Here is a 13,397-nt window from a genome sequence, read left to right on the forward strand (position 1 = left end):
TTAGGTTCAGTCACACGTACTTTGGTAAATCACCATAATGCTGTGCCAATTCACATCTGATATGATCCATTTTAGTAGCTTTGGTTCCAGTCAAATAATTGTTCACAAAAAATATAAGGAAATGAGATGTTGTTCTTCACAGTACCCTGATGCTAAATATAAACCTGATACCATGGGGTATTGTAGCGTGCAAAGAAACAGGACAGTGAAAAAACATTACCTCAATGCAGAATACAAGTGAATGAAGATACCTGTACATAAATATGTTCCACTTAATGTTTGTGCATATGTTAAACAGTATGTGGAATCTTTTCATATCTCTTATTTTGTTATTTGTGTTTATATCTCTTATTTCTTGTTATAAACAGCCAGTCGGTTTTGGAACAGGCTAAAAAAAGTATATAGGCTATAGGGACCATCCTTAACTGCGGTATTTAATTATTTATATTAAATTTATATTTATAATATTATTTAAACATTTTAACACTTGAATATGTTTAAGTGTTTTATAATGTTAGAAAGAGGTTTACGCAGCTTTGAATAAACACCTTTTTAAATATCTCCTTTTACCATCAATGTTAAAAAATCCAGTTTTACTTGATCATTTATCATTTGATCATGTACATGGACCCAAACTTAAATACAATAATAGGAAAAAGCTTCCACAAAATGATTTTCATTGTTTATTTTGCATAGTGAATGATTAGTTTGTGGAAAATACAGAAATAGATATAATCCCAATGCAACAGGTGCATGTTAATTGATTTGTGCTCATAAATGAATACAATGTGTAAAGCTTCTCTTTCAAAAGAATGCTTAATTACATCAAAGTTTTGAGTTTAATATAAACTGACCACAAAATTTCCCAAAGTTTCTACCAAAGTAAAGATTATAAAAAGAAATGCCCATATCACCCATTTATGCGTGTGTACAGTAAATTGTCATAATCGCTGCAGTATCACACCCAACAAGTTATGACTCAATCTTTAAAAGAAGCGTGAGATGAAGAGAGGGATGATGGAGAAAGCGAGAGCAAGGGGAAATGAGGAGAGGTTGACTGATCCTCCATCACCAACACCAAGAGTGAGCGGATATGAGACAAATCCAGGCAGACTGCTGTTTGTGTAGTAGCTGATCCAGTCTTCATATTCAGACACTCTGACGTACACAGTAGGATAGCCAGGTAGACCACAATAACCATAGATCGCAATTCCAGACTGGATCCAGAGGGAGTCCTGTTTAGTGACCAGTGGACTTCCAATGTCTCCCTGCAAAGACAAACACAGTTTACACTTCTACAATAACATTGTTACACAGTGTAATTAGTGTTAACAATTGTAACAGTGAGTTCCTTTAGAAAGTAAAGAAAAAATAAACTTTTAAATTTGAAATATACAGTTTTTTGACGTACAGTACAGTAGTGTGTAGATACAATATATATATATATATATATATATATATATATATATATATATATATATATATATATATATATATATATATATATATATATATATATATATATATATATAGTTTAAGTCCCGCTGAATTATTAGGCCCCCTGTTTATTTTTTTCCTCAAAAACGGAGAGCGGATTTTTTTCAACACATTTCTAAACAATAGTTTTAATAACTCATTTCTAATAACTGATTTATCTTATCTTTGCTATAATGGGATTAAATAATATTTTACTAGATTTTTTTTCAAGACACTTCTATACAGCTTAAAGTGACATTTAAAGGCTTAATTAGGTTAATTAGGTTAACCAGGCAGGATAGGGTAATTAGGCAAGTTATTGTATAACAATGGTCTGTTCTGTAGACTATCGAAAAAATAGATAGCTTAAAGGGGCTATTAATTTTGACCTTAAAATGGATTTAAAAAAATTAAAAACTGCTTTAATTCAGCCGACTCAAAGCAAATAAGACTTTCTCCAGAAGAAAAAATATTATCAGACATACTGTGAACATTTTCTTGCTCTGTTAAACATCATTTGGGAAATATTTTAAAAAGAAAAAGAATTCAAAGGGGGGCTAATAATTCTGATTTCAACTGTGTGTGTATGTATATATATATATATATATATATATATATATATATATATATATATATATATATATATATATATATATATATATATATATATATACACACACACATACATATATATACTCTTTCTGTGGAGGGCAAAAACTCAATAAATATAGTTCTAGATTTTGATAGGTGAGTGTTGATATTTATGGTAGGCACATGAATCTGGATTGGTAATGTAGTAAAATATGGCAGTTTTGGGTCTCATTTATAAATGTGGCGTAAGCACAAAATGGGGGCGGAAATGTGCGTATGCCACTTCCTGCAAAAAAGGAAAAAAAAACTTGACTGGAGAAGATGCTGTAAGTAAACTGAGTAAACATATTTATGCTATATATCTAAGCTTTTCACTCATCATAGCATATGTGCTGCTGATGATGTGACAATAAAAGGCATTCGTTTTTTTTGCTTTAATATTAACTTCATTGAAGCACTTAATCACATGAGCCACAATCATAAAATAATTCTAGTGTCTGTTCACTTTGAGAAATATTTCTATGCAAATTTTCTAAATCAGACGGCTCGTCTCTCACTTTCGAAGAGAAAAAGAGTGAATACACAGTGCCTGATAAAATGTCTTACCACACATGGGGCTTTTCCATTCTCATTTAAAAATCCAGCACATAAAAGGTTGTCTGTAATGATTCCTCCATAGGCAGCGTTACATTCAATGTTGTTCACAATAGGATTCTCCACCTCTTGCAGTATGTCAGGAAACTTGAGTTCTGACACATACAATGAAAACATAGATCAGTGTCATGTAGGGATGCCACTGTAATGGAAATTCTGCGCTGAAACCAAAACGTAGATGCACTTGGCCAAAAACTGAAACCAATTCTGATCTATTTAGTTAAAATAATACAGTTTTCTAAGACTTTTTAATATGCCTGAGTAACTTATTATTATACTTATTTCAAAACACAAGCCAATACAATAACCACATTTAGCAGAGAATGGGGGCATGGAATCATCCTGAAATGCATTCTGAGAAATTTGAGACACCGGAGCCTGCATGTTGTTGATTTCTACGTGTATGTGTGTGTATATTTTTATATATATATATATATATATATATATATATATATATATATATATATATATATATATATATATATATATATATATATATATATATATATATATATATATATATATATGCGATGCTGTGGCGCAGTGGGTAGCGCTGTTGCCTCACAGCAAGAAGGTCGCTGGTTTGAGCCTCGGCTCAGTCAGTTGGCATTTCTGTGTGGAGTTTGCATGTTCTCCTGTGTTCGCGTGGGATTCTTCCGGGTTTCCTCCACAAGTCCAAAGACATGAGGTATACAGTAGGTGAATTGGGTAAGCTTAATTGTAAGTTAGGGTTTGCAAGTGAATGTAGGTGCTTGCCAGTGTTGGATTGCAGCTGGAAGGGCATCCACTGCGTGAAACATATGCTGGATAAGTTGGCGAGTCGCTGTGTCGACCCCTGATTAATAAAGGCACTAAGCCAAAAAGAAAATGAATGAATGAATGGTTAGAACCACAACTGAGTGTAAATTTGAAGTAATCCTTCTCACCCTGCGCGTTATTAGCAGCATTGATTGAGCCCCATCCAGTGACCCAACTCTCTGTCCCATCAACAAACACACTACCAGCAGCAGCCAGACAGACTGGCTTAATGTAATCACTGAAAGTCACGGAGGAAGAGAGCTGGAGAAGTGCTAAATTGCTGCCGAGACTGTTATAATTAGGATGCTTGATGATTTTCGTCACTGTCCTGGATATCTCATGTAGGTTTGGGCCATTTCGAGTCAGACGTCCCAAGTAGACCACAATGTCAGAAACAGAGACTCTGTAAACATACAGAATTTGTAATTTCACTGTGCACATTATGATTGTGGAACATTGTAAAGTTTAGGATCAAAAAGTTCTGTAAGATTATGATAGTATTAGATTGGATACTTACAACGCAAAGCCACTACCTGAAGACAAAACCCATTCCTTATTGATCAGAGACCCACTGCAATATAAATCTCCTGTTGACTTAATATGAATGCTGGCCTGCCATGGCCAAGACCCTTCTGTTGCATTCAGTCCACCAATAATCTTAGTGTTGAGAGGCGCTCGACCACAGACTGATGAGAGAGAAGAGGATTTCACCATTACCTGTTTACAACACATTCACAACCAAACATTTGGTGTGACTGAATAGGAGTTTGGATTGTAACAACTTACCATCTGACTGACCCAGACAGCCTGTTTGGGTGTAAAAAATGTAAGAAATTAGTTCTTTATTAAAGGGCTTATATTAAAAATGTGTTGCCATGCATGTTGTTCATGTGATTTACATGAAGTGAGCTGTAAATTTGTAAAAATAATATTGATTTGAATGTTTTTAGATTGCTGCCAAACATTTAGATGATAGGGGAAATCTGTTTCTTGGACTTATACAGCAACGACTGAACCTAAACTAAAAGGTTTTTTCTTTGTGTTTTTGTAAAGTGACAGAAAACACTGTATTATGTCAGATCAGTGATTTCACTTTGTAAAGAAACACTACAACAAACTAGACTTGGCTCACATACTGTATAGTGCACATACAGTAATAATAACCTTGTCAGCAGCTCATATAGTACTTGCATCCCCAATTTTTATGGTATGCACAATGCTGACTTTTAAATGGGTTTTGCAGGTCTGTGAGTGCGTGCGTATGTGTGTGCATGTGTGTGTGTGTGTGTGTAGCATTTCCTTGTTTTCCAAGTTTCATTTGAGTTTCCTTTTATTCACTTTACTTGTTTTTGATTATGTTGTGCAGTGCGCCTGTTCCATGTTATGTTCCTTATTATCATGTGTGATTGTAGCCCTTTGTTTGGTTCTGTCTTAAATGTACAATTGAAGTCAGAATTATTAGCCCCCCTGAATTAATAACCTCTGTTTATTTTTTCCCCAATTTCTGTTTAATGGAGAGAAGATTATTTTTAACACATTTCTAAACATAATAGTTTTAATACCTCATTTCTAATAACTGATTTATTTTATCTTTGCCATAATAGGAGTAAATTATATTTGACTAGATATTTTTCAACACACTACTATAAAGCTTAAAGTGACATTCAAAGGCTTAACTAGGATAATTAGGTTAACTAGCAGGATAGGGTAATTAATTATTGTATAACGATGGTTTGTTCTGTAGACTTTCAAGACAAAAAAATAGCTTAAAGGGGCTATTAATTTTGACCTTAAAATGTTTTTTTTTTAAATAATAACTGCATTTATTCTAGCTGAAATAAAACAAATGACTTTCTCCAGAAGAAAAAATATTATCAGACATACTGTGAAAATTTCCTTGCTCTGTTAAACACCATTTGAGAAATATTTTAAAAAGAAAAAAAATCAAAGGGGGCTACTAATTCTGACTTCAACTGTATGTCACTTTATACAAAGTGACAGAGATGTACCCAAATACACTCAGATTCACTCAAAAAGAAAAAATCTTCACCCTTCATTCTTTTGTTGAACACTAAAGTAGATATTTTGAAGAAAGCTGAAAACCACTGACTTCCATTACAGATTTCAAGCTTTTGTAAACTTTTAAATGTTTGCAAAATAATTACATATTACAAATATTAATGAAGATTATTATTATTATATTATTATTAATATTAATGAAGAAAATAAATGAAGTTTCATATTTAGTAAAATGTCTAAAATGTAATTGGAATATTATTTAATGTAATCATTAAATTTGTAATGATTGTTTTAAGAAAACTGATATTGTATTTTTTTCGAAGGTATTCATCAGTCACAAAAAAACCCCATCAAGAATGTTTACAATTCCTAATTGAAAAACGGTAAGCACTTATAGCACAAATAAAGAATATATTTAATTTAATTTATTTTTATTTTATTTTTTTGAGGCAGCTTGTTGATATGCTGTCACTTATGGATAAAGTTATTCATTTATTTGATTCGCTCCCCCTGTATCTGTGCTCAACTTTTCTAGTTCCACTTCTGCGCTGGAGACTGAATATTATGGCATTAATATTTATAGCTATTATTCCGGCTTATTACTAGAACATTTATCACGTTTCTTCAATAAATTCATCAATAAATAGAAGGGTTTTTATTTTAGTTAAGCTACATGCAAAGACATTTAGTTAAATAATTCATTTTGCTGAAACAATCTTGCAGTTGGTAATTGAAAGTAATTTGAAAGTAATTAGTGGCAGTTATTAGTGGATTTACCTGCAATGATGAGAAGTACGGCTCCAACCACACAGAAGACTGTGTTAAACTTCATTCTTCAGTTCTGCTGTATGTCCTGACTAACAGACTGACTGCTGTCTCTACTGCTCTCTCTTGTAATTCTTATGGCCCGTTTCCACTGAGTGGTACGGTACGGTTCGGTTTGGTTTGGTACGCTTTTATGGCCGTTTCCACTGTCAAAAAGCGTACCGAACCGAACCGTACCGTACCACTTTTTCGGCACCCTTTCGAAAGGGAACCAAACACGAGAAAGGGTACCAAAAGGCGGAGCCACACGCGCAGCTGAACGCTATTGGTTTACAGAGATACGTCATTCGCTTACGCAACAAGCCAGAATGAAAACAAAAAACCCGCCATGTTTGAAGAACACAGCGAGAGATTTTAGCGGAATTATAAATACATATAATAACGAGCCATGGTCGATCTGTGCTCAAACAAACCTTGTCGTCATCTTAATGGACAGCCACAAATCCAAGAAGAAGAGCAGATTTACCCTGTGCCCCGTAGTTTTTTACGAGCCAGTCTGAGGCGCGAGCGGTTTCGCTTTCTTGCTAGCACTCGCCGCGCGTCTAACATTATATCTGAAATAACAAACTTCTTGAGCTGATGATAATAACCTGCGCTTGATTATTGATGTGCTTTTAAAACCCGATCCTATCAGACACTGACAAACGCGAGAGCGAAGCGCGAAGAAACAAAGGAGAAGCCGGGAAAAAAGGAGCACATTAAATACGGGCGAAATGTCTACTTTATGTAGTTCTTCTGTAGTTGGTAACATATCGGAGACTGTAAGGGGCTGTATGTGTTTATATATGTTCATTTATTTAGTTATTTAATATAATTACAGACGTTACAGTAGGATGTTTCGCACTGTCATTGATCTGCAGTTATAATCAACTCATGTTCATTGAAAAGTTAGTAATAAACATTTCTACACAAGTATTTATGTGTATGAAGCATCTGTGTTGTGATAAGTGCTTTTCATATGATATGTGAGCGACCTGTACAGCTTTATTGTAGACATTTCCTCGAGCTAGAATGACGTCGACTGAAACTTTCTGTCATACACCACGCCCACCAAAAGGGTACCCTTGTTAGTGGAAACGCAAGCCTGATAAAGGTGACCCGTACCAAACCGAACCGTACCGTACTGTACCAGCAGTGTTGGGAGTAATGCGTTACAAAAGTAATGTATTACAATAATGTATTACATTTTCCAGTAACGCAGTAGTGTAAGGCATTACTTATACATTTTCAGTAATATTTTACTCGGTACATGTTCAGTAACGCGTGCGTTACAACAAACTTTTCGCCCGCAAGACATTACCAAATAAAAAATACCGCAAGTAAGTTCTATTTTCTGTTCGTGGTTAGTGAATATATGCGCGTGTTGTCATCAATATCCCTCTGGCTATTGGAACTTTTTACTTTGAACGCGGAATGATTTCAGCCTCTGAGCTCGAGGTCCGAGGCTATTGGCTCAGCCCGGTTCACAGTAAGGTCAAGCCCTGACGTGCAGCGGAAGAGCGGCAAAATAGATGAGCAGAATACAGTACATTCACGAGATGGACGTATGTGCATATGGCGTTATTTCACTGACAACAGTCGTAAGAACAGTTTTACAAAAGCGCATTCATGTAATTCTCTGTTCGTGGACAACTCGACCGCAATTTTTTTTCTCGCAGTCGCATGCACTCAAAACACGGCTGCTCACGTGCGAATGATCTCTGGCTCCGTCAGATGATGCAGACTCACATTTTGTGCCTCATGTTTCCTCTTCTTTTCGTGCTTTTGCTCTCCAGAGATCCTCCTGTTCAATTGGTTATCCCAAGAATGTTGATATGGTTTATATATTGCTACAGTATTTATTAGCAATACACGAAACACTAAAAGGTTATGATAAATTCTATAATAAATACTTGTGTTTTTGAGTGTTAGATATACTGCCTATGTTTTAGGCTAGTATTATTTACAATTTGTTAATGAATGCTTCAGCATACTGTAGTATTAAGAATAGTGAACTGATAAAATGAAATACAAAGTGTAGTTTTACTACAGTAAAGTGTGGTGAATTGTAGTATAGTATACCCTATATTGTAAAAAAAAAAAAAAACTACAGCACTGGGTAATTTGTTTATATTACGCTTGTGTTACCATAGCAACTAGTATTAGGGATTGATAGTGAGATTTATTTGAGGAGTGAATAGTTTAGTAGGCTATAATACCTCATCAAGTTTTCCCCTATTTTTATCGGTTACATTTCTGCTTGCATTCATTATATTTTTGTTTAAATGTTGTTTTATTTGATTAGTATGGTGCACCTTTTGGATGTTTAATAAATGTTTTTTAAAAATGTATTCTTTGCATTCAACTTCTTTTCTCTGTGTCTTAAGTGTTTGAAATTGGAAATATTTCATCATATAACAAACAACAAAAAAGGTTATAGTGGATTAGATTAAAAATTTTATATGTAAGTCTATTTTAGTATTTTGGTTATTGTTAATAAATAGTGTACAAATATAAATTATATCAAAAAGCATGAAAGGAAGAGGGAACACAAGACACAAAATGTGAGTCTGCATATAATCTCACTGAGCGAGTAGTGTACTGTGAGCGCACAAGAAATTGTGCGTGAGCAGTGCATATTTGAGAGAGCATGAGAAAATTTGCACGTGAGCAGCGTATATTTGAGAGCTCAAGCAGTTTTGTGGAAATCGGTGCACGAGCATTATATTGAGAAAGCTATGTTCATCATGCTCACTTTGTGCATGACAGTTTTGTGTTGTGAACCTGAATTTAAAGTGAATAGAATAATGGCAAGATTAAGAAAAAAATGCATCTCGTCATGGCATTGGAGTTTACATATAGGCCTGTTGTGTCTAATATGAAAATAGCCAAGCTATTCACAAATATTGCCAGATAATCAATTTACCTTTACCATACTTTCAACAGACTTTGATCATTTGTGATTCTGGCTCCTATCCTTTCTTGCATTGTCTTGAGCCTTCACGTTGCCAAATATATACTATATTGTTAGTAGCCTGGATAGGTCACCGTCATTCTGCTACATCATATCGCTTTCTACTGGATGTAAAATGCTCTGCAGTACATTTAGTCATTTTAGAATGTTAAGTTCTAATTCTGTAGTTATTTTGGTGAAAGTAACTAAAAAGTAATATAAGAGTAATGTAACATATTACAATTTTGAGACAGTAATATTGTAAGGTAAGGGATTACTTTTAAATCACAGTAATAAGTAATCTGTAATGTATTACAGTTTGGAAGTAACTTGCACAACACTGTGTACCAGTCAGTGGAAACGAGCCATTAAATACCCCTGTCTTCATCAAGAAATTTCCTGCCTCCACCCACATCATGTTTTTTCCTCAAGCAGCTGTTTTTTTTACTAATAGCATACTAATTTTACTAATATATATATATATATATATATATATATATATATATATATATATATATATATATATATATATATATATATATATATATATATATATATATATATATATATATACTACTACTAAAATATACTACTAAAATATATTATAAAAATTTGTATTGTATGTATGTATGTATGTATGTGTGTGTGTGTGTATATATGTATGTATATATATATACACACACACACACACACACACACACACACACACACACACACACACAATACTGATTAAATTCATTTTTGTCATCTGTGTCAAGTCAGCATATGGGTTGAATTTAATCAGTATTGTCGTCTATTAAAATGCAGTAAATGGTTAAACATTTCTTTGTCGTACATGTACCTCTTTTATAAAAGCTGCTGTGTTATTGCATTTTTAACATTTTTGATCCAAATCTCAAAACTGTCCTCTGGTGTGACTGTCACAAGCATAGTTGAAAAAAGTACTGCTTTATAAGAAAATCCTAAAACCATTATTTTTTCATCCGTAGTTTCTAAAAATACTTTATTAATTTTGTCACTAAAAACAATTTCCTTTCGTGTGGCACAATAAATTAATTTCAATAAAAACTTGAATTAGTTGAAGGACCATTTCCAAAACCATGAAGCCCCCTGTGAAGCCCATGACGTGCACCTGTTAAGTTTTTGACACAAAACTTTTCACACGTTTAACTTTTTTTAAACCACTATAATATTTGTTGGCGTGTCCCTTTGATGTGACACCTCTATTTATTAAAAATGTCCAACAAGTCATGGAGAGAAAATATATTATTCATAATTATGATACATAATATTATTCATCAACCAGAAACATGTTGGGTATTAAATATACTGTAAAGCTTCCCTATAAAAAATAATGAACTGTTGTTATTTACAAATCACAATATCAAACTTCCTTTATTTTTTGATTGCTCCTTTTTCATTCACCTTTGATTGTCTGTCGATAGGGAAATCTGGCTTTTTGATGCTTTATTCGAGTGTAAGAAGGTTAGGTACTGTATTCAACACAATTCTTTATGGTTAAGGGGATAGTTCACTAAAAATGTACACCTCCTCACCATTTTCTCACATACAAGTCGTTCTAAACTTTTATGAAATTCTTTTTTTTTTGTTGAACTCAAAACAAGATATTCTGAAGAATGTTCTCAGCATCCATTGACATCCAGCAGGAGCAAAAATATTATAGAAGTGGATGGCTGCTGCTTTCCATCATTCCCATTAAATATTTTCCTTTGTGTTCAACAGAAGAAAGAAACTCAAACCTGTTTGGTAAAGATTTGGTACATGTGGAGGATGGGTAAATAACAAAACTTGTCCTGCTTTAGTTTTATAAATGTATCTTTATGGTTACACATCGGTGATACACAGGAATGAGAGTATTCATTCCAGAAATGTTTTTGGATTAATTTCCTTGTAGCTGCTGTTTTTTGCTTGTGTGATGTGTGCACATTTATGGTTATGAAAATACGATTAATAACATATGTATGTGTATAATGCATTTCTTGTCAGGTGTTTCTAAATGAACAGCAACCTCCTGAGCAACCTGCAGGGATTCTTTTTGATGATAAAGAAAACATCTTGATGGTGAGTGTCTGTAAAATGGGCTTACTTTGAGATGCAACAATATTAAGTGTCTCAGTTATAAGAGATTTTTTTATGCTGCCTTGAATGTAAGGATTATATTGATAGGTAAATATGGACGCATGTCCTTTTTAACTGTCTCATATTATGCCTTCTCTCTTAATGCAAGATTAAGCATTTTCACCAAGTAATTTTAGATGGACAAAGAATAATTTCACAGAAATATGCTACTGTTAGTGTACTGTAAAGACATAGTTCACCCCCCAAAAATACTTTTTCATCATTTACTCACACTCAAGTAGTTATACATTTTATAAAGTGCTGTTATATGTGTGTGACAAAAACTTAAAGGTGCCATATCATAAAAAATCTGGATAGCAGGATAAGTATTCAACACATGCATTCACGTTGCCAGTCACTCAGTCTAGATTACTAGATTGCATGAGATTGTTACATGAGCTGGCTTTGATAAGATCTTTGCTAGATGCTCCACCCCAGGCATCAACTCATGACCAGACAAGGGTCTTTGTGAAGCTTTTATTGTCTTAAATTTATGATTGTTTGTTGTGATTTGAGTATTTAAGGGAAAGGTGCAAAAGTGTCTGTGGGATCCTGTAGCCAGGATACCCGGTTGCAGTGTGTGAGTATCTGAGCTCTGCATCAAGACATATGCTGCAATATACTCCTACACAGTCAGGTATTTCTAGAGTTCACACTTAGCTCACGATTTATACATAGCTTGTTTGGCGTGCTGTCCCGAGAGAGAGCCCTGAGCTCAAGGGATCCTCGAGCCCAGGGCTCCCTCCTTTCACAGGGTGAGGGGAGATTAAGCTCAGGTCGATCTGAAACTCCCCCGCTGCTGAGGCCAAGGTGAACTTCCTGAGAGTAAGACATTAGAAAAAAGATTTAGGCTTATTTTATCTATAATATAGAGCACATTTGGATGGTGGGAGGAAACCGGGGAACCCGGGGGAAACCCACGCCGACACGGGGAGAACATGCAAACTCCGCACAGAAATACCAGATGGCCCAGTGAAGACCCAACGCCATTGGTATTCTTGCTGTGAGGCAACAGTGCTAGTCACTGGGCCACCATGCCGCCCATTCTGGTTAAAGGTGGAAGAAGGGGAGGAGGGGGGTTTCTTCCAGACGAAGATAGTTGTAGAGAGGAAATGAGGATATATATAGTGACTTGGGATCCTTTGATTGGAGGATCATGATTAGCTAATGTGAACCAGCTGGGTCAATCATGAGCACATGCTCCTCTCGACATTAGTTTAAAATTAAACTTCACTGATCTCTAACTCTTAAATGTAATTTTGGGTAATTGATGTTGTTTATTTCTGAATTGGCTTATTTTGTTTAATCATGTGAATTGGAATGGAAAATCTTTACCTTACAAATAAATGTCAAATTCTTGTTGAACTCTAATATCTCCTGAAATCTTTGTAACTATTAGATTGTTTAGGCTGATGTTTCCGCAACCCATGACCAGGATTGCTCATACACTCAGGCTTAATGGATTAAGCATACATAGGCACAGCATTAGAGACCTGTTGATTAGTTAAATCCAGTTAAATCCTCTATCTAATGCTGCGTTCACACCAGACAAGGAAAGAAACATCAAGCACGGGTGATTTACATGTTAAGTCAATGCAAAGATGCGAATAGACATCTTGCGGTGTGATACGTGCAAATTAAGTGTCGCGAATGACGCGATCTGTGCAAATGAAGCGTTTTGCCTATTTCGCACAAATTGCTCCAGTTCGAAAATCTGAACTTCAGCGGACATTAGCGTCATGCTAACCAATCAGGAGCTTGCTCTTGTTGGGGCGTGATTATGACGAATAGCGCCTGTTGTTGGGGTCCCGGGGGAAAATCCTCCTGCCAACACTGACAACAGTTCATCAAACTGGGCTCGGCTCAGTCAGAAGCACAGCTGAAAGCTTCCATCATCCAACTCATAGAGCGGGGTGCACCTATGAAAGGTTCTAGTGGACTCAGACACGACTCAAACGAATCA

At 34.9% G+C, this 13,397-nt stretch overlaps 1 protein-coding gene across 1 annotated transcript; it reads right to left on the bottom strand.

The window, feature by feature from the left end:
• Positions 1 to 986: 986 nt before the first annotated feature.
• LOC130218388 (trypsin II-P29-like) lies at positions 987 to 6,370 on the bottom strand. The gene is made up of 6 exons (XM_056450576.1): positions 6,316 to 6,370; positions 4,306 to 4,326; positions 4,037 to 4,205; positions 3,648 to 3,922; positions 2,674 to 2,816; positions 987 to 1,268 (listed from the first exon to the last, which is right to left on the bottom strand). Exons 1-6 carry the CDS (start codon positions 6,368 to 6,370, stop codon positions 987 to 989), a joined length of 945 nt encoding a protein of 314 aa, XP_056306551.1.
• Positions 6,371 to 13,397: the final 7,027 nt, after the last annotated feature.

Source organism: Danio aesculapii, chromosome 3 (assembly GCF_903798145.1).
Source record: "Danio aesculapii chromosome 3, fDanAes4.1, whole genome shotgun sequence".
Classification (NCBI taxonomy): domain Eukaryota; kingdom Metazoa; phylum Chordata; class Actinopteri; order Cypriniformes; family Danionidae; genus Danio; species Danio aesculapii.

Excerpts from the sequence above, each read along its gene's own strand:
- LOC130218388 (XM_056450576.1), bottom strand. The coding sequence starts at position 6,370 with ATGAAGTTTAACACAGTCTTCTGTGTGGTTGGAGCCGTACTTCTCATC. Across the intron at positions 4,206-4,305 it reads CTGTCTGGGTCAGTCAGATG|TCTGTGGTCGAGCGCCTCTC; the intron begins GTAAGTTGTTAC and ends CTCTCTCATCAG. Across the intron at positions 3,923-4,036 it reads TCAGGTAGTGGCTTTGCGTT|AGTCTCTGTTTCTGACATTG; the intron begins GTAAGTATCCAA and ends GTATGTTTACAG.